Source organism: Phyllostomus discolor, chromosome 5 (genome assembly GCF_004126475.2).
Source record: "Phyllostomus discolor isolate MPI-MPIP mPhyDis1 chromosome 5, mPhyDis1.pri.v3, whole genome shotgun sequence".
In the NCBI taxonomy this organism is placed as follows: Eukaryota; Metazoa; Chordata; class Mammalia; order Chiroptera; family Phyllostomidae; genus Phyllostomus; species Phyllostomus discolor.
In genome coordinates, this window is record NC_040907.2 from 117,679,167 (window position 1) to 117,707,106 (window position 27,940).

The 27,940-nt window shown below is 40.9% G+C and overlaps 1 protein-coding gene and 1 long non-coding RNA gene across 4 annotated transcripts; one reads left to right on the forward strand and one right to left on the reverse strand.

Moving 5' to 3' along the window:
- Window positions 1–458: 458 nt before the first annotated feature.
- TMEM254 (transmembrane protein 254) lies at window positions 459–9,297 on the forward strand. 3 transcript variants are annotated; one of them, XM_028514099.2, is made up of 4 exons: window positions 459–611; window positions 2,429–2,532; window positions 2,725–2,784; window positions 7,039–9,297. In XM_028514099.2, the coding sequence occupies exons 1-4, from the start codon at window positions 522–524 to the stop codon at window positions 7,157–7,159; spliced, it is 375 nt and encodes a 124-aa protein (XP_028369900.1). In that variant the 5' UTR covers window positions 459–521; the 3' UTR covers window positions 7,160–9,297. The 3 variants fall into 3 exon arrangements, with proteins under 3 accessions (XP_028369900.1, XP_028369899.1, XP_035882645.1); XM_028514098.2 differs by lacking the exon at window positions 459–611 and adding an exon at window positions 719–980; XM_036026752.1 differs by lacking the exon at window positions 459–611 and adding an exon at window positions 1,139–1,538.
- Window positions 4,324–27,906, reverse strand: LOC118500800. Its single transcript, XR_004903382.1, has 2 exons — window positions 27,826–27,906; window positions 4,324–4,408 (listed from the first exon to the last, which is right to left on the reverse strand). It is a non-coding gene; the product is annotated as an uncharacterized LOC118500800 (long non-coding RNA).
- Between the last annotated feature and the right edge of the window lie 34 nt (window positions 27,907–27,940).

Here is a 27,940-nt window from a genome sequence, read left to right on the forward strand (position 1 = left end):
GCTCAGCAAAAATGAGATTAACAATATTCACTGAAGGTGAGTTATCTTCCAGTTTTGCAGGGATCACTCTGTAAGGTACTCATTGCCTAATCGTCATTGAGGAAACATTTATGCATGGGCTGACTGCAGGTTCCATGTTCCACACGTCTGATCTAAAGGAACAGCGTTATTCCTCACAGAGCCAGCCGAGCTTAAATTCAAAAATTAGACTCGTAGTTATTAGACATGCGTAAAACAGCATCTATTTCCACACCTCCATCATAAATGCGGCAAAATGACACTGGGGGGCAGGGGGTTCTACCCTGCAGATGAAGTCCAGCCCACCAGCCCAGAATCCAGCAGGAATGTCTCTCGTTGCAATCCACAGAACCTTCTCCCACCCGGGAGGGAGGAGGGAGAGAGAGGGAGGGAGGAGGAAGGGAGAGGGAGGGAGGAGCACCGGCCAGGCCCCGCCCCCACCGCGCCTCCATCTCCGAAGGAAGCGGTACCCTACCACGCATTCCCAGGAATGTGCTACAGCGATGGGGTTGGCAGCGGACAATAAAGCCTACTTCCGGAGGGCCAGTCTGTTCTGGTTCACCATCATCAGCCTCTCCTTTGGCTATTACACGGTAAAGGCAGTAAAGGGAGCAAGTGCCTCATTCAACGCAAGATCCGGGCCTGCAGGGAGGACTGGTCGCGCAGACGCAATCTCGCACCCTCGCGCTCTCAGCGGAAGGATACTAAAGTCCATAAAAAGTCACAGGCGCACTGATCTGTCCGCGTCTTTAGCCGACGCTGGAAGCCCTGAAAAACCAGCTACTCAGGCTTTCTTGTGTGAGGGCGGGAGCAGGTACTGCTCTCCACCCCACAGCTCAGTGTCCATATCTTTCAAAATGGTGGTGGCAAAGTCAGAGGCCGGCAAGGCTGCCACTGCCTACTTCCGTACAGCCAGACCCTTGCCCTTGCTCGTCACCTTCCTCGGGCTAGGATATTTCGCGGTGAGGCGTCGGGAGGGCGGGGCATCTGTTTTGGGCTTGTCAGGCTCCCGCAGGCCAAGGGGCTCCCGGGGAGCGGGGAGCGTCGTCCGGTGCTGGGGCTGGTGGAGGTTGCCAAGGTTACTTCACTAAGCGGAAGTTCAATAGCCTTGCAGCCCAGTTTCTACTTTATAGTGCCTCTGCCTTTTTGTTTGCCCACGGTTACTGCGTTTTAGCTCAGTCTCAGAACTCCGCGAGGAAACCAGGTTACACTGCCGTAGGGTTGCCAAGTCAGGATAGGGCTTCTGAAGGAGAATGTTTGAGGCAGTTGGAATTGGTTAGGGAATGGAGATAAACCTAAAGAATGAGTAGGATTTAATTGGTAAGAAGGAATAGAGAGGATATAAATGTTATGGCACGGATATGGAACCAAGAAGGCAGAGGATCTCTACTGAGAGGAGGAGCAACTCTTGTCTGCCTGACAGAGTTCATTTAAAAAACAACGGGCAAAACTGGAAAAGTCGGTTGGAGACTGACTTGGCATAATTTTGAATGAAGGCAAAACTATTTGGATATTTCCTGGTATATCCTGGAGACAGGATTAGAAGTGTTTTGTCCACATAGTTGTTTGTTGTGAAATTTCCCCATATGTAAAGTGGAGGTGTTGAACTGAAAAATTTCAAAGGTGCACTTCTGTTCTTTGAGTCTGCATCTCTGAGTAAGTAGGATATAAATAGAGTAAAGCTTTGGTGGCTTCATATTGGGATATTGTGGAGCTGGTGGATGCTGCCCATTCCATTCTCCTTGGTTTGGGAGGATGACTTGGTTTTATGCTTTATTTAAATTTTAGGTGTGTAACACTATAATGGGAGAGGCAGTACTGCTCTTGGCTGGAATCTGTGTGGAATAACAAATTTTAGATCTGTTGGGCCTTAATTATTCTCAAAAGCCTAATTGACAGAGGGAAAGTTGGTAAGATTACAAAAATCCTATGTGATTAAGTAGTTGCTATTAGCACTTAACAAACCTGATCTTACTTATTTTCCAGTTCTGTGCAGTGAATCAGTCACAGTTTTAGAGGTAGAACAGATGAAAGAAGAGAAAGGGATTGTAAATTAAATGGGGATTTGGCCCAAGCCATAGTTTGTGCAGTAAGGAAGCTAGCCAGGACACATAAGCTCTTAAAATTGTTAATAAACTTTATTAAAAAGTCTTTTGGTTGAATTCATTAAAAATAGAAGTCATCCAACCTGGGCAATAAGTCTGATAACCGCATAGTTTCCTCAGCATAAATCTCCCACTCGAATATTTTTCAGAAAATAGAAGTCAAGCGTGGAACCCCACGTGACTTAATTCAGAATTTTTTTTGTTCTCTCCTTACTGTTGTAGAATCAGGATTATTTCATAGCCTCTCTCAAATGCAATGAGTTAAGTGACCTAATTGGTGTTCTGTGCCTTTGGTTCTCTTTCAGTGGGTTGTCTTCTGGCCTCAAAGTATTCCTTATCAGAGCCTAGGGCCTCTGGGCGTCTTCACTCAGTACTTGGTGGACCACCATCACACCCTCCTACACAATGGGTAAGGAGAGCAGCAGCAATGGGATTGGACCACTGCAGCTATGGTCTCCCTGTAGACTTGGGAGGCCTGCAGTTGCCTTTAGATATCTAAGAATGGTGCTAGTTCACGTTAAAGCACCTTCTTTTTGAGGTTTCTGTGTTAGAATTCATCAGCAAATAACCTTTACCTTAAACTGAGCTGACTTTGTTTCAGGTATTGGCTTGCCTGGCTGATCCATGTGGGAGAGTCCTTGTATGCGATGGTATTGTGCAAGTAAGTGTTTTAAATAGTTATTTGTCACTTTTCTCTTAGCATCTGATATAAGTTGAGAGTAGCCTCATTTAAATAATTCATGTACTTGTAGGCTGAGAGCATTCTCAGGGTAGAGTTGAATCCCCACACCTAATACTGAGCCTAGCACAGAGGGAGTAGTCAATAAATGTTTAATGAATGAATTCATTTCATTTGTGTTAGCTTAATAAATTTTAGATCTATTGGAACTTAATTATTCTCAAAAGCCTAATTGACAGAGGGAAAATTGTTTAGTTACTTAATTTAGATGACTTTTCTTATTTTTTTCAAAAAAATTCTCTGTATTTGCACCAACAAGAACAAAGATTAGGAAGCTGCCTTCTAGTTTGAAAAGGCTTACTTACTGACTGGGCTGATGATTCTCAATCCTACTTTCACAACTGAGTTGCCTGAGGAGCTTTTTCGAAATACACAATCCTGGTTTCCAGACCCACAAGATCCTGATCTGGTCAGCCTTGCTTCAGACATGGGATTGTGTTATTTTTACAAGCTCCACGGGTAGTAAATGCAAGTTAAAAGCCACTTGACTAAATGCCACTCAGCAGATGCCAGTGTAGGTTAATATGTGTGAGAGTACTAGGAAAGGTTCTCTTTATGTTTGTACTTCATGTAGCATATACAGAAAGTATGATGTAATGAAAGAGATAGTTATAGTCATGCCAAACTGCTTGGCAATTGATATTTTTCTGGTCAAGACTGTTGCCTCTATTATTGCTGTATTACTGCTAAAAGTGGAAAATATGGTATTGTATTATTACTATGTTCTGTTAATAAAAGTAATTCATATTTATTGGGTACGCACTATGCCAGACACTGCTAAGTTCTTTAAATGGGTAGCACTCTGTCTTCTGGTTGATTAAACAAGCTAGAGTTTCCAGGGGAGGAACTGAAACCAGCTTTATTCTTTCTCACACCTCTCCAAATACACTCACTGTATAGATTGTTGTCTGTCTCCCACCCTATGCCTGGATGAAATCTGAAGCAGTTCTGTAGGTTTTCCCTGTGATATTTTCCAGTATAGTCCCATGAATTTACTAAAACTGGAAACTTTTTTTTCATTTTCTTTAAAGAGAGGGAGAAAAACATCAATGTGCAGCAGCCTATTGTGCGCTCCCCCCTGGAGACCTGGCCCACAATCCAGGCATGTGCCCTGACTGGGAATTGAACCAGTGACCCTCTGGTTCACAGGCCAATGCTCAGTCCACTGAGCCACACCAGCCAGGGCTAAAACTGGAAACTCTTATCTATTCAGAATGTCTACTCTCATCAAGCTGGTGCCCAGGATCCTGCTGTGTAGAAGAGAGGGGATTTGATGTCTCCTCTCCACCTCTTTTTCTATTCATTAGCAGCTGCTTGTGGCCTCCTGAGGTTGTGGGAGCAGTTAGGGGCAACAGGGCATAGTCTGCCTTGTGATCAGCAGCTGGGTGCTGAGAATGTTGCATACTGAGTGTTGGCTCTTCCCTCCAGAGGGGCTCTGGTGGGTGTTTGCAAAACCACTCATCACTTGGGATCTCCCTTCTGCAGTTCCCGTGCTGGTTTCTTCAGACACATCCTACAGTGTGCCATTTCAGTTTCTCCTCGGGATCTATGATTGGGGGAAAATTCTCTTTTATTGAATTCTCTTCTTCCATTCAGTCAGGCCTCTAAGCCCAGGTCCCTTTTAAGCCCACCAAAATCCAGTGTCCTTCCACAAAGTCTGTATGGCTCACAATAACAGTTTCTTCATCCCACCACTGGGCTGAATCTGCAAGTGCATGCTGTTCACAGTACAGCCTTGTACCCAGCAGGCAAGCCAACCAGTCTTTTAACTTTAAATCAGATGTTAATCCCTTCCCCTAAATTGCAGGGGATTCTCGTGATGGTCTCCAAGTGGTTCTGTTAAAGCTGTTATTTAGGCTTCACTTCTGATAGGAAGTGCCACAGCACACTAGTGCCTTTTTTCAATGGCCCTTTCAGCCTCTGGGTGAAATCTTGGCTGAAAGGTGAGTGGTTCAGCCCCTCAACTTACATTGTTGGAGTGCCTGACACCTATTTTGTTCTTGGTTTAGAACCTCTAATGAAAACCAAAAGACTCATTAACATCCTCCTATCCATTTCTTGAAGGGTGGAGGTAGAACAAATGTGGAGAAGTTCAGTCACCATTATTTTGTCCTTGAAATCATTTCTTTATGGTCTAACATGTTGGAATGTATTGTTGGTCACTATAAAACAAAATAAACATTTCTTCTAGATTATGAATGAATGAATAATTCAAGTGAATGACTTAATATGTAAAGTCATATTGTGTATATGTAGCATCCCACATCCCACCATCCAACAATAAAAATGAATTGGTGAATTCCTTTTAACCAGAGTTAAGATTGGACTATATGTATTGCTTTATAGCCACCATTTTGTATGTGGGTGGCTACACACACACACACTCTTCCATAACTTTTCTCCTTTTCATTTATTCCTATTTTTCCATGTCTATACCTATAAGTTTGTCTCATTCATTTTGTTAGTGCATAGTAGTCTATATGTGTATGTACCTCAATATTTATGTATTTAACAAATTCCCATTGTGATGGACTTTTAAGTCTAGTTTTTACTATTGTAAGTAACACTATATAGACAGTTTTATTTCTTCCTTTCAATTTTGTACATCTTTTTTTTAGATTTTATTTATTTATTTTTAAAAAGAGAGGACGGGAGGGAGAAAGAGAAGGGGAGAAACATCAGTGTGTGGTTGCCTCTCACGTGCCACCCCGGCAACTGGAGACCTGTCCGGCAACCCAGGCATGTGCCCTGACTAAGAATTGAACTGGCAACCCTTTAGTTCACAGGCCGGCACTAAATCTACTGAGCCACATGAGCCAGGGCTAATTCTATATATCTTTTATTCAGGATTCTTTTTGTATTGCACTGACTAGTACCTCCAATACAGTAGTGACTAGAAATGGTGGTAGTAGGCATTTTTGCGTTGTTCCTGATCAAAGGGAAAGCTTGTAGCATTTTGTATCATGTCTTTTCTAGAATTGTGTAGATCTCCACTATCAGAATAAGGAAGTTCCATTCTAACATTTCTAGGTTTGCTAAGATCTTAGGTCAGAATGAATTTTGAAATTTTATCAGATGCTTCTTCTTCATTTATTAAGATTATCATATGATTTTTCTCCTTTAATTTGTTATTGTGGAAAATTGCCCTTGACCCCTAAAGAACATGTTGGGTATTTTTTTTTAATACATGCAGTCAGCCCTCCATATCCATGGGTTTCACATCTGTGGTTTCAACCAACTGCTGATAGAAAATAGTGTCTTCAGTCCACAGTTTGGAATCCACAGATGTGGAGGGCCTGTTTGCATTGTTCTACATCATTTTATACAAGAGACTTGAGCATCTTCTGTTTTCTGTATCTCCAAGGGTTCCTGAGACCTATCACCTGCAAATAAAAAGGGCCAACTGTGGTTAAATTTTGCAGAAGTCAGAAGTTATACACAGATTTCAACTATGTGGAGGGGTCAGTTCCTTTAACCTCTACATTGTTCAAGGATCAACTGTGTATCATTTTTACATATTGTTTTTAAATTTTGTTTTCAATGAAAAGTCATCCATGTGAGACTTATTTATATACAGACGAAACTGTAGCACGTCACTCACTTCAATTGGGTCATTTTCTTTTGAGCTTTGTTTTAAGCAGTTTAGTTACAGGTGTTTATTATTACTGTATGTCAAGCCCTTTACTAAGCACTTTGTGTCCATTATCTCATAAATCATCTGAAATTTGATGAGCTAAATACCATTATTCCAATTTTTTTAGACAAGGAAATTGTCTAAAGAATGAGTGACTTGCCCAGGGTCTCAGCGGTTAGTTGGCCAAGCTAAGATTCACATCTGGTATTTCTTCAAAACACTTTCTTCTTGCTCTGAAGCCATACCAGTGCTACTTTAACTCTATCCACTCATCAAAATCATGTGAGAAACAGTGGTATAATACAGTGCTCTAGGCAGTGGCCAGACTGTTTCTCAGGGAAGAGTGTACCATCCTAAATGCACAAGAAAAATTAAAAGAAATCAACCAAGCATTTGAGTTAAGACGCCGTAGAAAATGGCAAAATAAGCCCAATGAAAGTAGTTAGAAGGAGTGTATTATTTTTAAAAAATAAAAGACAGTAACTCCTATGAAACCATAATATTAAAATTCTGACGGTTAAATTTTTCTTTTCTTTTTTTAGGTCAAAAGGCATAACGAATGCTCGGGCTCAACTACTCTGGTTCCTACAGACTTTCCTCTTTGGGATAGCCTCCCTCTCCATCTTGATTGCTTACAAACCAAAGCACCCCAAAAAAACTTAAAGAACATATTCAGAAGCTTTCTCTACACTTTGACATCCAACCTCACCTTTTTTGGGGAGTGCTTTGTTTATTCCATCTTTCTATTTTCTAGAAAGTTAAGACTCTCTAGTTATTCATTATTTTGTATGCTCTGGTTGAACTTGAGTAGATCATAGGAAAAGATTTTAGCTCTCCTATTCTGTAGACTAAGCTATTTGTCAGAGGGCTTCCAGCTACCTTCTTGAAGTCCTTGGCTGTGTTGGTGCTCTCTCCCTATCATCTGGTTTAAGCCATGTACTAAATATGTTTGTTGGTGTACCTTTGCTCCCATCTTCTGACTAAAACGCCTTACAACCATCTTAGCTCTCTTTTCCCAAAATTTTTCCACCTTTCTGGACCATGAGGGAGTAAACACATCCATAATATATCAATTCCACATGCATTTGTTAGCACCAGTGAGGCAAAATCTTATCCTTTCAAATTTTCATTTCTCGTACTACCAAAAAAGATAAGGAAGATAAGCCAGTGCCTGGAACCAGGCAGACTGAGCAGATACATAAAGGCAAAAGGACATGCTGACACCCAAGAAGAGAGAATTGGAGAATGCCTTCCTTGATTCTGCCAACCAGAGTGATTCTTCCCTCCATATGGCCCCTTGGACACAGTGCAAGGTCTGATGGCTAATGCTGGATTACTCCTTCAAGTCAGGACTACATCTTAGACAGCTTTATTTTACCTTTAGCACCTGCCCCATTGCCTTGCTCACAGGTTTTCTATCAGTGTTCATGGAACAAAGAAGGGAACTTTGATTTTACTGTCCAGTATCAATCCAATTTTTATGTGAAAACTGCAGAACCCATTTAGTGTAACCTAGTCTCAAGGAAAAGCACAGGACTATCTTTGACTAGTATTACCACCTTTCTGTTGGTCCCCTGATGGGACACCTATATCTTTTTCACACTTTCCTATTCTTGGTCCTTTTCTCCAAATGCTATAGGTGTCTCCCTTCAGCTCTGGCTTACTCCAACACAAACATTCCTGTTCTAGAGATTCTAGTCCATGGGTCATCCAGCTGGTTACCACCTCTTCCACCAATTGACCTCATTATACCTCATTAATACTGACTGGTTACAGTAGGGCAGTGATTTTCAACTTTTTTCATCTCATGGCACACCAAAAAATATATTTTTTGCTGATATACAAAAAAAAACGGTATAATTTTGAATCATTCATACCACACAACTATTGTTGTATTGGCTTTTTCTTTTTAAGATTTTATTTATTTATTTATTTTTTAGAGATAGAGGGGAAGGGAAGGGAAGGAGAAAGTAAGACAGAGAAACATCAGTGTGTGGTTGCCTCTTGTGTGCCCTGACTGGGAATTGAACCAGCAACCCTTTGGTTTGCAGGCCTCTGCTCAATCCACTGAGCTATACCAGCCAGGCTGTTGTCATTTCTTATTTGACAATGTAAAGGAAAAGAGGTCAGTACCCCTGATAAATAATCAGGTATTGTGTGTTTTAAAAACTCTTGCTGCAGTCCTGGCCGGGTGGCTCAGTTGTTTGGATCATTGTTCACCAAAGGGTTGTGAGTTCAGTCCCCAGTCAGGGTACCTACAGGAGGCAACTGATCAATGTTTCTCTCACATTGATGTTTCTTCCTCTCTCCCACTTAAACTCTGTCTCTAAAAATCGATGAACCTATCCTTGGGTGAGGATTAAACTTTTTAAAAAATTCTTGCACACCAGTGTGCTACAGCACCCCTGTTGAAAATCGCTGAAGTAGGGTATACTATGTGTTTTCAGCAAACATTTATGAGAAACAGCCCTCTTCCCCCCTCTCCCAAAAAAGTCCCCATGTAAAAGCACAACCCTGAAAGATTATGGACAATGAATTGTTTCTAGTGGAGATCAATTTCTACAAATCTGTCTTTCCCTTTGTTTCTCTTCTGATTAGGTGTTGCTTTTTGGTATGGTAGAATATTTTAAATGTAAGAATCCAACTCAGATTTTTTTGAAAGCATGATCCTCTCCAAGGGAAATATTGACAATAGTATTAATTTTGCCAGAAACAATATGGCAGATTATTGAATGAAATGAATTTATTTGATGAAATGCTATGAATTGTCTCCAATAAAATACTGTTTTTGTGTCAGTTTTGATGTATTGTCACACTTTTGATTCTACCTTTTCTCAAGTAGACTCTGTTATAGAATTGTTTGTCCAGTTCAGATATCAGGGATTTTTTTTTCACCAATAAATGCAGAATGCACTGGTCGTGGTTTGTATACTCCTCAATACATTTATAGAGCTGCCCACAGCCCACTTTTCTCCACGCACACTGACCCCCAAGTGGACACAAGTGTCTCCTTTTATTATGGGACTGTCCTCTAGTTTCCATTAACAATTCATTTAGCGTATCATGCAATCTATGCTGCAAGTGAGACTATTCTGACTGTTTTTAATGCCAAAAGTATAAAATTCTGTAATCTTATTTTGGGTATATGGCTTACAGCAAAAAATGATCTTGTTGGACAAATGGTGCCAGTGATTTATTTTACAGACACTACATCCCATCAAGGTGTGGTAACACCACACAGAGAGAGGCCAGAGTGACTGCATCTTGTGTTTCTCCCCTCCCCCATAGCCCAGGAGCTGAGAAGTAAGTCTGTGAAGCAAAAAACAGAAAAATGGAGACATCATGGCTTTGAATTGCCGTCATAGTGGTGATTTAGGAGAAACATCTTTATGTCGAGTTTGGGTAAGAAAAGGCCAAAGGCATTTTGGTGGAAGCAGCCATGGAGGCCAAGCTGAACTCTTACCCAGCCCCTCCCCAAACCAGAAAATTGTCAAGAGCATGTATAGTTTATAAGAACAAAAAAGGACCATTGGGGGGAAGGGGGGCAACTAGTGACCTCACAATTTAAGTAAAAGCAGGCCAGATTTATAAACTAACACTTTCCTACATTGAAAATGTTTATGACTATGGAATCCAAGTCTAAATGTGTTTTATAAACCATGGTCTTAAAACAAGTTTTGAGTTTAAGAGGTTATATTCCATTTAAAAGGTTAAATAAATTGCTAAAGAGTTCTTTAGCAAAACAGCTTGCCATCTGAGAGCCTGTATGTATTTACATGGAGAGTCTGCTGTTGAGGTTAGAGTACAGAATGCAATCATATTTTTATCTTTGCCCCAGCCCTTCCTGGAGCCTTGTTAATCAAAGGCTCTTAGTTTAGCACCATGAGTTATATCACTTATCCTCCCCTTACCAGCACAGACAAGAAAAAAGGGGAAGGAGGGAGGGAGGGAGGAAAAAAAAGAAAAAAGCCAGTAGGGCAGCTGAGTAATACATTTGAAGTCTGTGAGACCCTTTTCTCTGCAAGGTCACTTGTCCACATCAAATTGGGAATCACTGTTCCCTCTTCACCAAGGTTGGACAATGAGTGTACAGTTGTCATTTCACATTTCTCTTTATGAAGAGGAGAGCTATACTTTGATTCCACAGTGGACACTTGAAAATCCTATTCAAAATACTGTGTTTGCAATTTCTATCATCAAACATTTTAAGATGATTCCTAAGCTTTCTTAATAGGATTGAGTATAATGATTGCCTTGTTTCTGTTTGTGTTATCATCAAGTTGGATTAGGGAAAATATCTTTGGCATACTAATACTATTCAGGGAAATAGTCATGCGAGAACTTTTTCTTTGCCAACATGTTGCACAGGATGTTCCTAGTAAATAAAAATTAGTTACAATTGCCACTAAAATTGAAATCCTGACACTGCTATGAATGAAAGAGAGGAATGTCACCTTTAGTGTAAAGTGGGGAAGTGTTGGCTAAACAGGTATGTAGAAACAACTGTCACAACTTCAATCATGTCTATACTGTACCTGAATAGACTTTAAAAAATCGTTCTAAGCAAGAGTAACTAAAAAACCAAGCTTGGTTCATTATATTTTTCTCCAACACATGTGAGAATGAAGCATAATTATTACCTTAAATCACTATGCATACTAATGATAATATTGGGCATACTACTGATAGCATATTATTAGTAATCAGAAAGTATTACACTACTCACTGAAACAAATGTGAGCTTTAACCTAGGTCTAGCCACAGGATTTTAGACAAGTAGCCATCTTCCTGGACCTCAGTTTTATTATTAAAAAGAGTATGAGTAATTTTACATTGTGGCTGGGATGAAATGGAATGGTAAATTTCAGTGAAATCATCTAGTAAAGCAACTTTGTACATGATAACACATTAAGCAAGAGTATAGTTTTACTGGAAGCTTGATAGTTGCCAGTGATGCATCTTGCACTTCTCAAACTTGACCATGCAGGTGGATCAGGTGAGATCTGGTGAAATACATTTCCTGATTCATTCAGTGTGGAGCAGGTCCAAGATTCTGCTGTCTAGCAGGCTGCTTGGTGATGTTAAGATTGCTGATCTGCAGACCACTTTGAGTAGCAAGAGTTTTAAAGAAAATTTATCAAACTGTTCAACCCTGATTTTATGAGGCTTGGGACTGATTTCTGTATGTGCTAACATGTTTTAGTAAGAAAAGTTGCTAAGTACCTCACTGGGAGCTCAGCACTCAACGTAAACAACAACTGGCAAAGAGCAGTGTCATTAGGCTAAAACTCATCAAATTAGCCAACCGTCATATCTGCATACTCCTCCCTCATTGAGAATAAAGGTTTTGACTGAGGTCTTTGAAAGTAAAAAGAATCCAATACTTTTCAAATATATTGTTCCAGACATTGATATAAAATATCCAAAATCCTCAGCATCACTTTGAGATAACAATTATGCCCATTTTATAGTTGAAGACACTGACAGGACCCCTGCTCTGATGGCTGACTAGCTGAAGTCACTGATCCCCTCTCCCAAGATCAACCCTGAAGAAGTAGTAGACAGTGAGAGATTCTTGAAATCAAGGGGGGAAATTGAAGAATCACCCCCCACCCCTGCTGCCTCCAGACGGAAGACTACTGGAATTGGTGTGGGGTGGGAGTACTGGTGGCTGTAGCCTTGGGCAGCAAAGCAAACTAGGTGAACTTTTTACCTTCTAGTCTTGTTTCTCCCTCAAGGTGCCTTGGGACAGATGGTCATTGGCCTGGCCCTTGAGTACAGAAGTGGGCAGTAATAGTGCCATGGCAATGTTTGTCATTACTAGTAACACAAAAGCCCTTCTGAGGAATAGGGGAGAGTTCATTGAAATAAACACAGGCTGTCAGCCCTTGGGCTCAAGCCCTCCACCATGCTCCCAACCAAATCACCATAGTTGTGAATTACATCATCATTTCCTTCTAAAGGTTTAAAAGTTAAAACCCAGGCAAACAAGTGACCAGTGGATTGGCATCAAACAATGATTCATTCAGGGTTTCATGGTTCTTAGATTCTCAACTCTAAACCATTGATTTCAACATAAACTGAGTCTAGCCTCAGCCCTCCCCCATTGCACATTATGAGACATGCTGGTCGTGGCCCCAAGAGAAAATAAGCTCACAAGCCAAATAACCAGGTAGCAGAGGACAACAGCTATACACAGAGCCACATATCATCTGAAGAGAAGCATTAGAACAGCATTAGAACTAAAAATGTTCCATGAATAGGAGATAAAGAGTTAATAAAAGAAGATATTAGCAATATGAAATAGGAACAAAATATCACAAAAAAGAACTAAGTAAAAATATTCACTGAGGAACAGAATGAAGAAATAAGATGGAGTCACTATAGGCAAGCTGCTAACTTACTAAAATTGAGTAGAATGAGGCATGAGGAAATTATTATATACTTGTTTTAACTGGCCTAGGAACTTAAATTTTGAACTTTCCAGCCCTGCCTCAATATCATGTCAATACTCCAGATAACTCTCTGGTTACCCCCTGAAGGACTCACATATCCTGTCCACCTGACATCTATGTGACTCCCATCATCCACACCACCAGACATAAGAAGACTTTCAGGTGCCATCTTCCAGATGACCTGTCATCCATTTTCCATACCACCTGACATTGGACTGATAACCATCCTGGTGCCAATCCTAGGGCCCCGAATCCAGGACTGATTCTTCTCAGGAATGCGTTTTTCACTATAAGAACTCTTAACTTTGTCTTGCCTGGTGTGGTTGTGGAGGGCTTGCAAGCCGTGTTTCTCTCACACATTGATGTTTTTCTCCCTCTTTCTCCCTTCCATTCCCTCTTTCTAAAAATAAATAAATAATTTTTTAAAAAATGACTCTTTTCAGCCCTGGCTGGCGAAGCTCAGTGGATTGAGCATGGGCTGCGAACCAAAGTGTCGCAGGTTCGATTCCCAGTCAGGGTACATGCCTGGGTTGCAGGCCATGACCCCCAGCAACTGCACATTGATGTTTCTCTCTCTCTCTCTCTTTCTCCCTCCCTTCCCTCTCTAAAAGTAAAACTAAATATTAAAAATATATATATATTTCAAAAAAATGACTCTTTTCTTTCTTCTTCAGAACACTTCTGGACTTTTGCCTAGTTTCATTTATGATTTGCAAACCCTAAGAATCTTGAATAAATTTTTGTAATTTATTTCTAGTAAAGCCTCCAAACTTTTCGAATTCATTCAAGATAGGCATGATATAAAGAATCTAATAAATGAAAATAGAAGAAGTAAAATAGAATGGATGTAGTTGAAGAAAAAAATTGTGAATACAAGACTGTGGAAATCTTACAATAGGAAAACACAAAAGATACAAAATGTGAAGGAAAAACTTGGAAATGTGGACAATTAACTTAGAAATGCTGATGCCTGGGCAGTAGTTCCAGATAGAGAGAAAAGTAAAAATAATGTGAAGGAAATATTTGAAGAAATAATGTAGATAAATTTCCCCCAAATGACTTTATTTAAATGGGCTTAAAAAGTGCTAAACAAATGTGGTAAGGAAACATCCTGAACAATAACACTTTAGAATAGTAATGACAAAGAGAGGACTTCCAGCCAAGATGGAGGCATAGGTAGACATGATTCACCTCCCCACACAACTAACCTCAAAACAAAAAGCAATCAGAACTGCAAAAAAGTAGAACGGTATGGAAGTCTGACAACTAAGGATTAAAGAAGAAATATTCATCCAGATGGGTAGGAGGGGTGGAGCCAGGGAGCCGGGGTTAGAGAGGTCACGGTGTGATGGCAGTGTAGCAGTAGCTGTGCGGCCAGCAAACAGGCAGTCCCACATTCATCTGCGGTGAATAAAAACCAGGAGGAACACTTGGGAAGTGAGTGATTGCAGCCTGAGGCCAGACCACGCAGCCCAGGGTCCCCACACCAGGAAAATAAAGCCTCATAACTTTTGGTTATACAAACAAGTGGGATTGGGGCTGCAGAATAAACTGCTGGTCTCCCTGGACAGTCCATTTAGAGGGCCCCAAGGTCCTAGAACTTATGCAAACCCATCCACTCTGGGAATCACCTCCAGTGCAAAGCTAGAGGGATGCCAGTCTCATGCCAGAGTGGGTAAAGTGACTGGAAACAGGGTGAGGGCCAAGTAAGCAGCATTGTTCCCTCCTTGACCTCTCCCTCACATACAGCACCACAAAGCAGTGAACCGGGTTGCCCTGCCCTGGTGAATATTTAAGACTCTATCCCATACAATGTAACAAGTGCACCAAGACAAGTAGTCAAGCAGCTCTACCTAACACACAGAAACAAACACAGGGAGGCTGCCAAATTTAGGAGAAAAAGAAATGTAGCTCAAATGAAAGAACAGAACAAAACTCCAGAAAAAAAAAAAAAACTAAATGAAATGGAGATAACCAACCTATCAGATACACAGCAAAACATTGGTGTTAAGGAAGCTCAGAGAACTCATTGAGTATGGCAAACACATAAGGGAAGAAATGAAATTTCACACTAAGTGAAATAAAGAAAAATCCACAGGGAACCAACAGTAGAGGGAAGGAAACCAGGATTTAAATCAATGATTTGGTACATAAGGAAGGATAAAATAAATAGTCAACCAGTACAGAATGAAGAAACAAGTGTTTAAAAAAAATGAGAGAATAAGAAGACTCTGGGACATCTCCAAACATACTAACATCCGAATCATAGGGGTGCCAGAGGGAGAAGAGGAAGAGCAAGAAATTGAAAACTTATTTGAAAACATAATGAAGGAGAACTTCCCCAATCTGGCAAAGGAAATAGGGCTTCCAGGAAGTCCAAGAAGCTCAGAGAGTCCCAAAGAAGTTGTACCGAAAGAGGATTAGACCAAGACATACCATAATTAAAGTGCCCAAGTTTAAAGATAAAGAGAGAATCTTAAAGCAGCAAGAGAAAAAGGAGACAGTTACCTACAAAGGAAGTTCTCATAAGACTATCAGCTAATTTCTCAAAAGAAATCTTGCAGGCAAGAAGGGGTTGGCAAGAAGTATTCACAGTCATGAAAGCAAGGACCTACATCCAAGATTACTCTGTCCAGCAAGCTATTATTTAAAATTGAAGGGCAAATAGAGTGCTTCCCAGACAAGGTAAAACTAAAGGAGTTCATCGTCACCAAGCCCTTATATGAAATGTTAAAGGGGTTTATTTAAGAAAAAGAAGATCAAAACTATGAACATCAAAATGATAACAAACTCACAACTATCAACAACTATATCTAAAAACAAAAACAAAGTAAGTAAACAACTAGAACAGGAACAGAATCATAGATATAGAGATCATATGGAGAGTTATCAGAGGGGAGAAGGAAGAGAATGGGGGCAAGGTACAGGGAATAAGAAGCATAACTGGTAGGTACAAAACAGACAGAGAGATGTGAAGAATAGTACAGGAACTGGAGAAGCCAAAGAACTTATATGCAATATTCATGGACATGAACTAAGAGGAGCATTGCTGGAGGGAAGGGCATACCAGGAGGAGGGGGGCAAAGGGGGAAAGAGTTGGGACAACTGTAATAGCATAATCAGTAAAATATACTTCAAAAAAATAAGGACAAAGAGAAAACTTTAGAAGCTTCCAAAGAGAAAAAGGGGTTTCCAAGAAAAGAGAAGGGAGAAAATATCTCTCTCTTTTGGTAACAGGGAAAATTCAATCTTATTTTCATTTACCTTACATAACAAATATCATTAATTTCTTGTTTATCCTTCCTGTGTGTAATTTTGCAAATAAAAGCAATACATATGAGTATTTTGTATAGATTTTATTTATTTATTTTTAGAGAGAGGGGAAGGGAAGGAGGGAGGGAGAGGAACATCAATGTGTGGTTGCTTCTCGCATACCCCCTACTGGGGACCTGGCCCACAACCAGGCTTGTGCCCTGACTGGGAATGGAACCTGCAACCCTTTGGTTCACAGGTTGGCACTCAATCCACTGGGCCACACCAGCCATGGCACACATGAATATTTTTTATTTTGCCTTTTCCTTAAATGTCAATTCCTTTAATAGATGCTCCATAGAGTAGATTTCCCAGATGAAAAGAGGAAGAGGCTCTTTCACAAAACACCTAACATATTTCAGGTGCTATCCCTGGGAGAGTGGTATACCAGACTAAGAAACAAATTTGAGATGCTTTCCACTTTTTAACCCTCTAGAGTCTAAAATCTCGATGAACTGGAATTATTTACCCTGAAACGATCTCAGACAACTTGACTCAAATTAATTACTATAACTTTCATGCTACTGGGGAATGAAATCACCCAAATTATACAAGATCTGATAAAGAGAAAGCTCCCTAAGAGGGAATCTTGCAGGTACTTTACTTTTCAAGGAAAAAGTAAAAACATAGCACCCTCTAGAGAACTGATAAATAACAAGTCACATTTTGATAATTTGTTGTTACTGTTTTGTTCCATTAGGAGCAAAAGGAAGTATACTGTAATGGAATAGAGTCCTTGGCTTTTGAGTGACTGCTCTGTTCAAATTGTTACCCACTACTCACTACCTACATCACCTTGGGTAACTTTTATCCTCTCTTTGAGTCTCAGTGTTTACTCCCCTCTTGATTTGTTTCTTTCCTTTTATCCCCATTTTCCTCCTGCAATGACTCCCAGGCAATGATTCCAGTGCATTTGCTGTGCATGCATTCTTGCAAAAACCACATTGTTGTTCTGTGAGCATGTATTTTTAATCTAAATAAATAGTGTTGTGGACCTGGCTGGGTAGTGCAGTTGGTTAGAGTGTCATCCCGGTACATCAAGGTTGTGGGTCCCATCCTCGGTCAGGGCACCCAAGAGTCAACCAACGATATATAAATAAGTGGAAAAACAAATCAGTGTTCCTCTTGCTCTCTTAAATCAATAAATAAAATATTTAAAATAAATAAAATGTTGTGATAAGACCCAATCATGTTCCAGTATGTCAACTGCTGCTGAACTTAGGCATCTTGAGAAGGACCGTGAGGACAGTGGGAGTTTGTTACTTAATCTGATTTTCATTTAATTCTTGACAATTTGCCAAAGGAGCTGAGTTGACCACTTTCCACGTGCTCCCTTGGAGGAGGAAAAAATCTGTCTCCAAGACAATGTGAGAGCCAATTTGAACCTGCTACGTGTCTGTGACAAGACAGGTAACAACAGGAAAAGAAAGTCCAGGCTAGCCAACTCACATAGCTCATCTTGCCTCCAAAAATCTCTCTTAATTTGCTTGACTGCACCAGAACTGCATTAAACTACACAGGATATGAGATAAAATCATGTTTGTGTCCACTTGTAATGAGAATGCTGGAAGGACTGCAAAAATCTTCAGAGAGACCCCCTCACTTGACACTGGGAGAAACTGAGGGCCCATGAAGCAAAGTAACCACGAAGCAAAGTCCACCTAGCCAATTTGGTGGCAGACCAAAGTCCCAGACTCCTTAGCATTTCACTAAGCTTGCCTGTCAGCACTGTTGGATGAAGCAGCCAAAGAAATGTTCTCAACACAGCATGCCTCACCTCCCAAATATTTTACAAATATTATCCAAGAATGACCCATTAAGAGTGAGAATAGTTTCCATCACTGTTAGCGTGCCCTAAACTACATCCTGTTCATGTTACTGGCGCCTGCCTTTGATACTGTATCCATAGCAATGCACAAATACCAAAACACTCACAGACCTAGGGGTTTTCTTGCCATTGGTTAATAGGTGCAGCAATAATATGTTGCACATGTACATAGAATAGAGGTATTCATAGCATTTATGAAGCTATAATATCTGCACAGCTACAGAGCTTGCTGGGTTTTCAGAGTATTACAGAATCTTTCCTAGGGAACTGAAAATAAATATATTATAAAATTTCAGTTGTCAATGTGTCACTAATATTGTCCTGTGCATCCTGTCATGTTTGTTGCAAAACATACTATTGGCCAGAGGCAGGAATTCTTGTGTAATTTCACTATATCCTTGAACCCACAGGAATCCCAAAGAATGGCCTCTTTGTTAATAGTAATAAGAACAAACATTACTTTTACACTCACTGTATGCCAAGCATTGTGCTTAGGACCTCAAGTGTATTCTTTCACTTAATCTTCCCTTTAGCCACTAGGAGTAGGTGTGCTTTCACTTAATCTCCCTTTAGCCACTAGGAGGTAGGTGCCACTGTGCCATTTTTCCAGTTAGAAAACTGATGCCTAATGAAATTAAGTAGCTTGTTAACAATCTGAGCTAGTGAGTGGCAGAAGCAGGAATCACAGCTAGATCCCTGTGACTCCAAAGCCTGTGTTCGGCTTTTGTGTGCATGTGTGTGTTCATGGCCTATTGATTGTAAATTATAGCTATAACCATGACATTTAAAATCACTCCCTGGCATCAGTATTTTCACAGTAAAATACATGGCTCTGTGAAGAGTACACATTTAAAATAGATTCCACCATCTAATCCTTATGTAGAAATACTCCATTTCTATTTCAAGCAAGGAGTCCAGTTGAAATGTCTATTGAAATGGTATCTGTTAGGGACCATTTGTGTGGTATGGGATACTGTAGCCCTGGGCAAGCAAAGTCTTGAAAGAGACCTGTAAGATGACCAGAAAAACGGGGAATGCAGGAGGCGGGCATGACCCAAAGCTATCACTGAGGGTTCCCGTGGGAAATCAGGCCTAAAGAATGCATTGTACCCTTTAAAGCTTGCTTTGCTTTGTATAACCCTGTTGTATAAACCAGATGTTTAAGTTCAAAGCATAAAGGAGTGAACTCCTGAATTCATGATCCATGCCTTAACGACTCTCTGGTGTCAGCTTATCTAACAGACCCTAACTTGAGGCAGATCTGTGTTTCTTCAATTGTTATCTATAGATAATAGCTGTTTTCTGTAATTATAGCCTTTGACATTGATTGATAAGCATGCACATCTGCAGTATACCCTGTGCATTCTGATCTCAATAAAAGCTGTTTCGAGGAAGGGTTGGGGACATTCTCCGCGGAGGGAATCTCTAGCCCCTTTCTCCCCCAGACAGATTGTGTCTGGGCCAATTCATTCATCTTTGACTGGAAGGACTCCAGAGACAGGATTTCCCTCAGGTATCTGAACATGAATCTGAGCAAGGATTGGCTACAGCAGCCTGCTCTGAAGCCACTGGGAAACTATACAACAGAAGCTTGGCCCTTGTAAAAGATGGCAGCGATGCTTCTTGATTTCTCACCATAGGGAGTTAATTCAAGGGGAGGAGGAGGGGCTAACTGAGAAGCACAGAGCCAGCCATGCTGCCTGGTTGGGAAGGAGGGTTAATGTGGCTAAGAGATATGCTCCAAGGTAGTATTAGTGGCAACCAACATCTTCTAGGGGTAGGCATGGCCAGGCCCAGGCCCCACCCAAGCAAGTACCAAGCTTTTCTTCCATGGTTACTGTGGGGAAGATAACTCCAAGCAGGTGAGCTGTAACTGCTACAATCCAGACCAGGTGGAAGGGGTAGGTAAATGGACATTAGTCTTCAAGGGTCTATGAGTCAGAGACCAGGCAGCTTCATGCAGAATCAAGGTAGAGATTAAGAGGCCACTGGGACTACAGGAGGCTGGGTACCCAAAAAGGTATATCAGAAATGGGGAGATGATCATCCCTGTAACATTGGGAGGTGGCTGAGTGAGGATTGTCTTGCAGAATGTAGAAAGAAGAACCTGGCCTTCAGCACTCCGAAGTTTCTAAAATAGAGGTTTTTATCCTGGGGTCCATGGATGAGTCAGTGAAGCTTTGATATTGTCTGGAATCCAGAGAGGCCCAGCAACAGCAGTTTCTCTTCCGGGGTTTTTTTTTTTCCTGGTTCTTGATGTTTTTCTATATAAACTTTAAAATCAGCTCATCTGATATTAAAAAGAACCCTATTTGTATTTCATTTGTAGCTTATTTAAATTATAGAATAACTGTAGGGGAAAATGATATCTCCCTGACCTTAAGTGTTCCTATCCAAGAAACATGATATGTCTTTCCATTTGTTCAAGTCTTATTTTGTGTCTGCCAATAGCATTTCCAATTTTTCTTCATGGAGATTGTATCAATTAGCTCTTGCTGTATAATAAACCATCCCCAAATGTAGTAGTTTTAAACACTAGCCATTATTTACCTCATGATTCTGCACATGACAATTTGGGCTGGGCTCAGAAGGGTGATTTTTCTGCTGGTCTTTGTTGATCTCTCTGGACTCACTTATGAACCTCTTTGGAAGGACTAGAACAACTTAGGACTCTATGTGGTATCTCATCCTCCAAAAAGTCAATTTGGGCTTTTTATATGATGTCTCATACACTGAGATCATCAATTAATTCTTTGAAGTGTATACAAAGTTGCATGTGTGTATGTGTGAGTGTAGGTGTATACTTAGGCACAAGTCCCCTGCTTTTATAAAATCCTAAAAGGGGTCTGTGTTCCAAAAGATTATGAAAGCAATGGCTGTGATCCTCCTGCACCTCCTTCAGGAAGCAGTCAGCTGCTCTTTGGTCCTCTTTGCTGGCTCTTACTTGGTCAGCAGTTGATTTTTCTGACTCCTTGGAACATTGAACTCCTTCCAAAAGTTCCTCCATAGCCCTGTCAGGAACTGCTCACACCCTTCTACCTTTAGGAAGCTCCCAACCTGCAAATAAATAAGACCAGGAAACAGTGACAGGCTCAAGAAAGCTGGAAAGCAGGTCAGGAGGCAAGCAAGGCATTCATAATTTTCCACTGTGAGGTAAATGATGTGTTAGTCCTCTTTGCTGGTGAGGAAACTGAAGCTCAGTGAAGGAAAGGTGACCTGCCTAAAGCCTCACAGCCAGTAAGGATAAGGTCAGGGTTTGAAACCTCCCATTACTGAGAGAATTCTAACTGAAATGCTTTGAGTAGTCAGGCAAACCGAGTCCTCAGACAGGTTACATTTACTGCAACACCAACCTCAAGGAGCAAAATGAGACATCCCTAGAGAACACTGCAACAAAGTTCTCAGAAGGCTAGGGAAAATGCCACGGACTCCTTGATCCCCAAGTGCACAGAGGATCTCAGAATTACCTATTAATTGAATTGCCAATAAGCAATGTGAATGTGTGCAAAAATATCTCAAAGCCAAGGTGGGTAGGATTCTATTGCGCAACCTTTAAATGTGGGTTCATTACTTCAAAGCACACTGTTTAGGAAACTGCTATTGCCAAGCTCTGAGATAACTGCAAAAGCCACCTCATGCAGGAGATAGCCCAGATTAACAGAGAAATTAAGCACACAATGCTTTGAACAGTGCTTGACAGAAAGTCAGAATCAATGAACATTGGCTGTTAGAACTATAATTATTGTTAATAATAGACCTCTACCCTCCTCCCAAACTTTACTTCTTCCTGTACCCAACAGATTTTCCCATCTGCCCTGCCTGGGAGGATTCAGAACTGCAAGTAAGGAGGGTAGATTTAAAAAAAGAAGAAGCCCTCTCCAGTTGGCTCAGTTTCTTGGACAGTCATTCTGTGCACAGAAAGGTTGCCAGTTCGATCCAGGGTTGCGAGTTATATCCCTGATCAGGGTGTGTGCAAGAGGCAACTAATCTATGTTTCTCTCTCACGTCAATGTTTCTCTCTCTCTTCCTTCCCGTCTCTTTACAAAATCAATGGAAACATGTCCCTTAGGTGGGATTAAAAACAAAAAAATTCTTAGATCTCAGTTTGTCAAGTGCCCCTTGTTTTTGTTCCCCCAACGGAGACATGAATACCCACACCCAAGTGTTTCAATTCTCTGACCATAATTTGTGTGTCCCTGGGCCCCTGCATCTATGCAGAGAGGAGGTGGCCTGACCCACATAGTGCTGAGGGCTCTCCTGGACTGGTCTTGCCTGTGCCAAGACAGAAGACAAAGAAAGCTTTGTGCAGCTTCCCACCCTCCTGGCCACCAAAGCCCTTTCAATAGGGGCTGTCCCTCTCCTCCCACTCCACCCCCAGAGAGGTGGCCAGGCCCCTATTTCCTGTTCCCATAGCCCCCCTGCCAGACTCCCCATCATTTGTCCCCTCAGCACAGCCAGGCTGGGAGGCCCATGTGCATCCTGTGGCTTTGCCTCAGGATGGAATAGGCACCCTGGAAACAAACCCCACATTTCTATATGGGCACCTCCTAACTTCTCCGAGCCTCACACGGTGTTCACTGTGGACCTTGATGCTGCCTGCCAGGGTGACAGGAGCATTAAGTGAAAGAAAAGCTCTGCACATTATGTCATTTCATTTATGCAGGTGGTTATGGGTGGGCTCCCCCTAACTGCTAAGAACTTGCTATGCTAAGACAGTTTCGCTGTCTTCTTATTTCCACCTCTCTCCAGACACCCTCACTACCTAACTACTCCCTTGGGGCCTGAGAGTAAAGTGGCCTGATAATACTTAAGAGCATGGATTTTAGAATCAGATCTACTTGCTTCCAGCCTTAGAACTACCACCCTCTGACCTTGATCAAATATATCATATTTGAAAAAACAGAGATTAGGATACCTACCTTACAGGTTTATTGGTACAAGGATTACATAAGATAAAACATATACAGCCTTAGCTCAATACCAGTTCAAAGAAGACGTTTAGCAAATAACAGACTAATGATACATAATGATTGTTATTGCCATTAATCCCAGCTGGCCATCAACTTGCTTTGAGGCCTGGCATGTGGGCAGCATATTTCCCAAGTTACTGGCACTGATGCCCGTTTCCCATATTTTTAGTTCCATTGGTCATTTCTAGAGAATTTTGGAAGGAGGGAGACTAGCAAAATGAGTCCTACTATCATCTTGCCTAGAAGTTTTCCTTTGTGTTTAAGCTGATTTCTGTTGGTGTGAGGAAATAAATTGATTTCCAAACACTTCTTAGTTCTTCTAGTATACTGTATTTCGAAAAAAGCAAATGAATCTTCCATTAATTAGCACTATTTTCTCTCCCTTCATAAATCTCTTCCATTCATTAGTGCTTCGTTGCCTCAATCAAACCATGGATAATTAGTAGTGGTGATGGTGGGCTTAATAAGAATGCCTCGCTCCTTCCTCCAGAATATACATGTAAACTTTTTGTTTAAGATAAAGTAGTTACCTTGTTAGGAGATGTCCCTTTATTTCCTTTATTTCTGCCTCTTAGAGTTTGTTGCTGTTTTTAAGTTTGAGATAGCTGTTACTTTCAATCAAACAATAGTTTCCAGTATTTTATTAAAATGATACACTTTTATTTTTGTTTCCCTGACCTCAGGATGGACATGATGGCTAGAGCACTTTCTGGACTCCACTTGGGAATGGAGTTCCATGAAATAAACTAACCAGCAATTTATTTCATGTTCAAATTAGTGGCCAAAGGAAGAAGCCATCAATAAAGAACATGAGGATTTTCAATGTCATTTGCAGGGGGGAATTAAATTATTAAGTCTTTTCTTACAACCATATACAAATTCTAAATGGATTTGAAAAAGCTTTTAAACTATTTGAAGAAAATATTGGAAAAGATTTTTACAGTTTTGGCATGAGGAATCATAAACAAGTTGTAAAACCTACAAGCCATGAAGGAAAATATTGAGAATTTGACTACCTAAATGTGTAAACCTTCTGTGTGATGAAAGTCACCACAAAGAAAAATACAATGGGAGAATGGAAGAAAACATTGCCAATACCTATAACAAATATTGAATTGATAATCAGAATATGTAAAGAAAACAGGGGGCTAAAAAAAGTATTTGAATTGGCAAATAAAGCTCAACTCATAGTAAATAGCACATAAATAAAAACAACAACAAGGTAACATTTTTATCATCAAATTGTCTATATTTTAAAACATTTATATCCAGTGTTGGAGAATGTACAAGGCTACTAGATATGGAACTTCAAGTCTCTCCTCTACTTAAGCTATTTTATGTAAATAGCGCCCACCTGCAGCACAACTCCAACATAGAACAGGATTAATAGGGGAAAGCCCAGAGGAACTCGGTGCCAGGTCCCACTAATGGGTTTAGTAAGAGTTTTTTTGGCACATTCAAACAAAATATAAAATGCCCTATGGCTCAACAATTTCTCTTCCAGGAATCTAGCTTTTCACAAATAATAAGTATGTAATATGTATATAAAGATATATGCAAAAGGATGTTCATTGAAGCATACTTTACACTGGGGGTGGTGGGAGAAATAAACTGCATGTACATCAATAGGGGGTTGTCTGAAAAAATTAATGGTGCAACCATTCACAAGATATTTTGCAACTCTTCAAAGGAATGAAGTAGCTTTATGTGTACGGTTAGCATAGGTAGCTAGATATTAATAAAGGAAGAGGGCAAAGGGAATTAGACATTTTTAAGCAAATCAACTAGGGATACAAGCCTGCTTTGCTAGGAAATTACAGCTTCAGAAACCCCAAGGGACTGTAGCATTGCCCCGAAAAGTGGAATTAACACCTCCCCGAGGCCATTCTGGGAGGAAGGACCGTTTTCCCAATCTCTCGAGGGTGCAAATTCATTCATGGGAGGGGGGATGTGGCAGGAATAAAACAATAAAAGGGGAAATTCCTCGGCTGGGCACATGCCAGTAGAAGCCAGATGGTGCAGGGGGATGTCTCTATTATGAGGCCTGCACAGTAGGAGGCAAGATGGTGACCATAAGGGTGGAGCCTAGCTTGGAAAAAAGGATTGTATAGGATAAGGGACACAAAACCCCAGAAAATCTAGGAAAATGGATTGGTTAGAGGAAAAGACCCAATGCTAGCCCATAAAGTATTGGGAAATTGATTGGTTAGTTTGAAAGAGTTCCTGGTCCTTCCCAAACCCGAGATAATATGATCCAAACTTAACAAAGATTTCTCCCTCTCTTCTTCCTTCTTTCTGTCTCTCTCTCTCCCTCCCTCTCCCTCTCTCCCTCCTTCTCTCTGTCTCTCTCCCTCCCTCCCTCCTTCTCTCACTTGCTCCATGCACTCACACATTCTCTCTCCATAGCAGCTACACAGACTTCAAGTGCAGGCTCCAAGCATGAGCCTAGGTACAGGAACTCGACACCAGCCAGAGTGCATCTGGATCACACACTAACTAGTGGGACAAGGACAGAGGCTAAACTGGACTAAACATCAGTGTAGCATAAAATGTCTGGACATTGGCCCTATTTCTGGGCCTGCAGAAGACAAAGCTAACTTCTTTCACAGTGGAATGGAGCTCAACCCAGGACAGTCCTTTGATTTTGCTTCTACAATACATCTTACCACTACACCTTATCCTCCCATATGTGGGTCCCTAGAATGCTTTCCTCATGACTTTAAAAGGACCCCATTTCCACCAGCAACACTAATGTAGAATGATCTTCCAGATTTGATAGTATGAGTGAGATAAACAAGGATGTGAAAGCAAGTTCCAAAGATATCTTTTTTTCAATCCCAGGTATATGTTTATGTCTGCTTGAATATCTTAGATAGTTAGGGAATGCACAAAGAACTGGAAGAGGTCAACAAGCTGAGGGGATTGGATTAGATTCACTGTGTAGGGGGAATTAGTGACAGAAAGGAGTTTTACACTTTCCTCTGTCTGCTTCCTTACTTTGTGACTCTACTGCAACAAGAAAGTACTTTATGTGTGTTGTTTTTATTGCAAATTCAAGTATTAGGTAGCACACTGGTTCTGAGCTGCATGAATCCCTGTCAGTTTGGCTGTTCTTTAACAACTTCCCACCTGACTAACTTGCCCAGGAATGTCCTACTAACAAGTGTGAGAAATTATTGGCATTCTTAAAATAAATTCTTCTGAGTCAGCTCTTCTGGGCATCCTAATCCTCACCAGGGCATCTTAACAATTAGATCCCAGTCTCTGTCCCAGATCTACTGATTCAGAACTGGAATTCCTGTGCCTAATGGCTGTTGTGTGGAGGAGGAAGTAAAAAGTCAGGATTACTGGTCAGTGTGCTGACTGTGCTGGACAACTGCAGAGACAGAGAGGCAAGCCCTTGATCTGCAAGAACTCTGGTTAACCCTGATGGGGCTTTTGCTGCAAAAATACACTCCCCTGGGCTTGGTGGTGAAGGCTCTCCACTGAACCCAGGCTACAACACTCAAGGCTCTACAGCACAGATGTTATGGCTACTCAGTTTTTGCTTTTGTTTTTACTAAAACTTAACTGTTTTGGCACTTGGATGTGGGTTTGCCTACTATATTCTAAACTAGAGGGAGGTGGATTTGAAGTGACCTGAAAACCCACCCAGCTCTTAACCCTGGCTTGCTTATAATGAAGAAAGACAAACCAGCTCTGAGAAGCACAGTGTATATTATATATTTAAAGCAGCAATTTTCAACCGGTGTGCAGCAAGAACTTTTAAAATATGCAATACCTGACTATTTAGTCAGGGTCACTGACATCTTTCTCCTTAGATGGTCAAATTTTTAAAAATGACAATAGCCATCCAGTATGAATGAATCAAAATTATACCAATTTTTTTGTTACATAGGCAAAAAATATAGTATATTTTTTTGGTGTGCTGCAGAATTTTAGTGATTAGTTTATGTGTCCCATAAGAAGAATAAGGTTGGAAAATCACTGATCTAACAGCTGGCCTGCAGAGGCAGCAGAACTGGATTCAAATCCTGACTCCACATTATACCAGCTGGGTGGCTGTCAGCAAGGTTCCTAACATTCAGAGTCTCCAGTTTCTTGGTCTGAAAAATGAACATAATGATGTGCCCCCCACAGAGCTGCAGTGTAGATCAGAGACAGGGTGTATGTAGAGGTAAATCAAAGATTAGTTATTGTTTATTAATAATACAGTGGTAACTAGACTGTACAACTCCTTGAGGGCAGACCATATATGAATAAGAATTGTTTCATTTTCTCCCTCCACCAGTCTACCTAACACTCCTAGAACAAAGCCAAACACCTTGATATCTGATTCTCTTAGGGATCGAGGCCTTTCATTGCCTTTAACCTGTTTTACAAGTCTGTAAGCCATTAGACAGGAATGCAAAAAAAAATGCTTGTCTATATGTATGCAAATTATTCCTGTTATAGGTTCAGTTCATTCTCCCTCAGGGTGTAGAAGAAGCCAGTTTTATCTCTATTGCACATTCGTGTCTATATTCCGGATGTGACTGTCCTTTGATCTGGTTTGTCACCTCTTACTGATTCCCTTATTAACCATGAGTTAAATCAAATCTTCAACACATGCTCATTTTACAGTTCTCACGGTTTTTACTGTTTTTGAAAAGTATCTTCTAATGTTCTATTTACTTCTTTAGCAGAACAGTACGTTTTCATAGAGGGCAGACACCTCTTCTCAGGGCCAGACACTGTTCTCATATAATAAGAGTGATAACTTACTCGTCTGGGGACAGAGACTAGCTTCCACACTCTGTGCAGTCAAGGGCTTACATCCTGTGCCACAGCTGTGGGTCACACCGAGGAAGGCGGCACTGCTCTCCAAGCTTCAGTTGGC

Coding starts and splice junctions, on each gene's coding strand:
- TMEM254 (XM_028514098.2), top strand. CDS start 876: ATGGTGGTGGCAAAGTCAGAGGCCGGCAAGGCTGCCACTGCCTACTTC. Junction 981..2,428: donor TCGGGCTAGGATATTTCGCG/GTGAGGCGTCGG, acceptor GTTCTCTTTCAG/TGGGTTGTCTTCTGGCCTCA. Junction 2,533..2,724: donor CACACCCTCCTACACAATGG/GTAAGGAGAGCA, acceptor ACTTTGTTTCAG/GTATTGGCTTGCCTGGCTGA.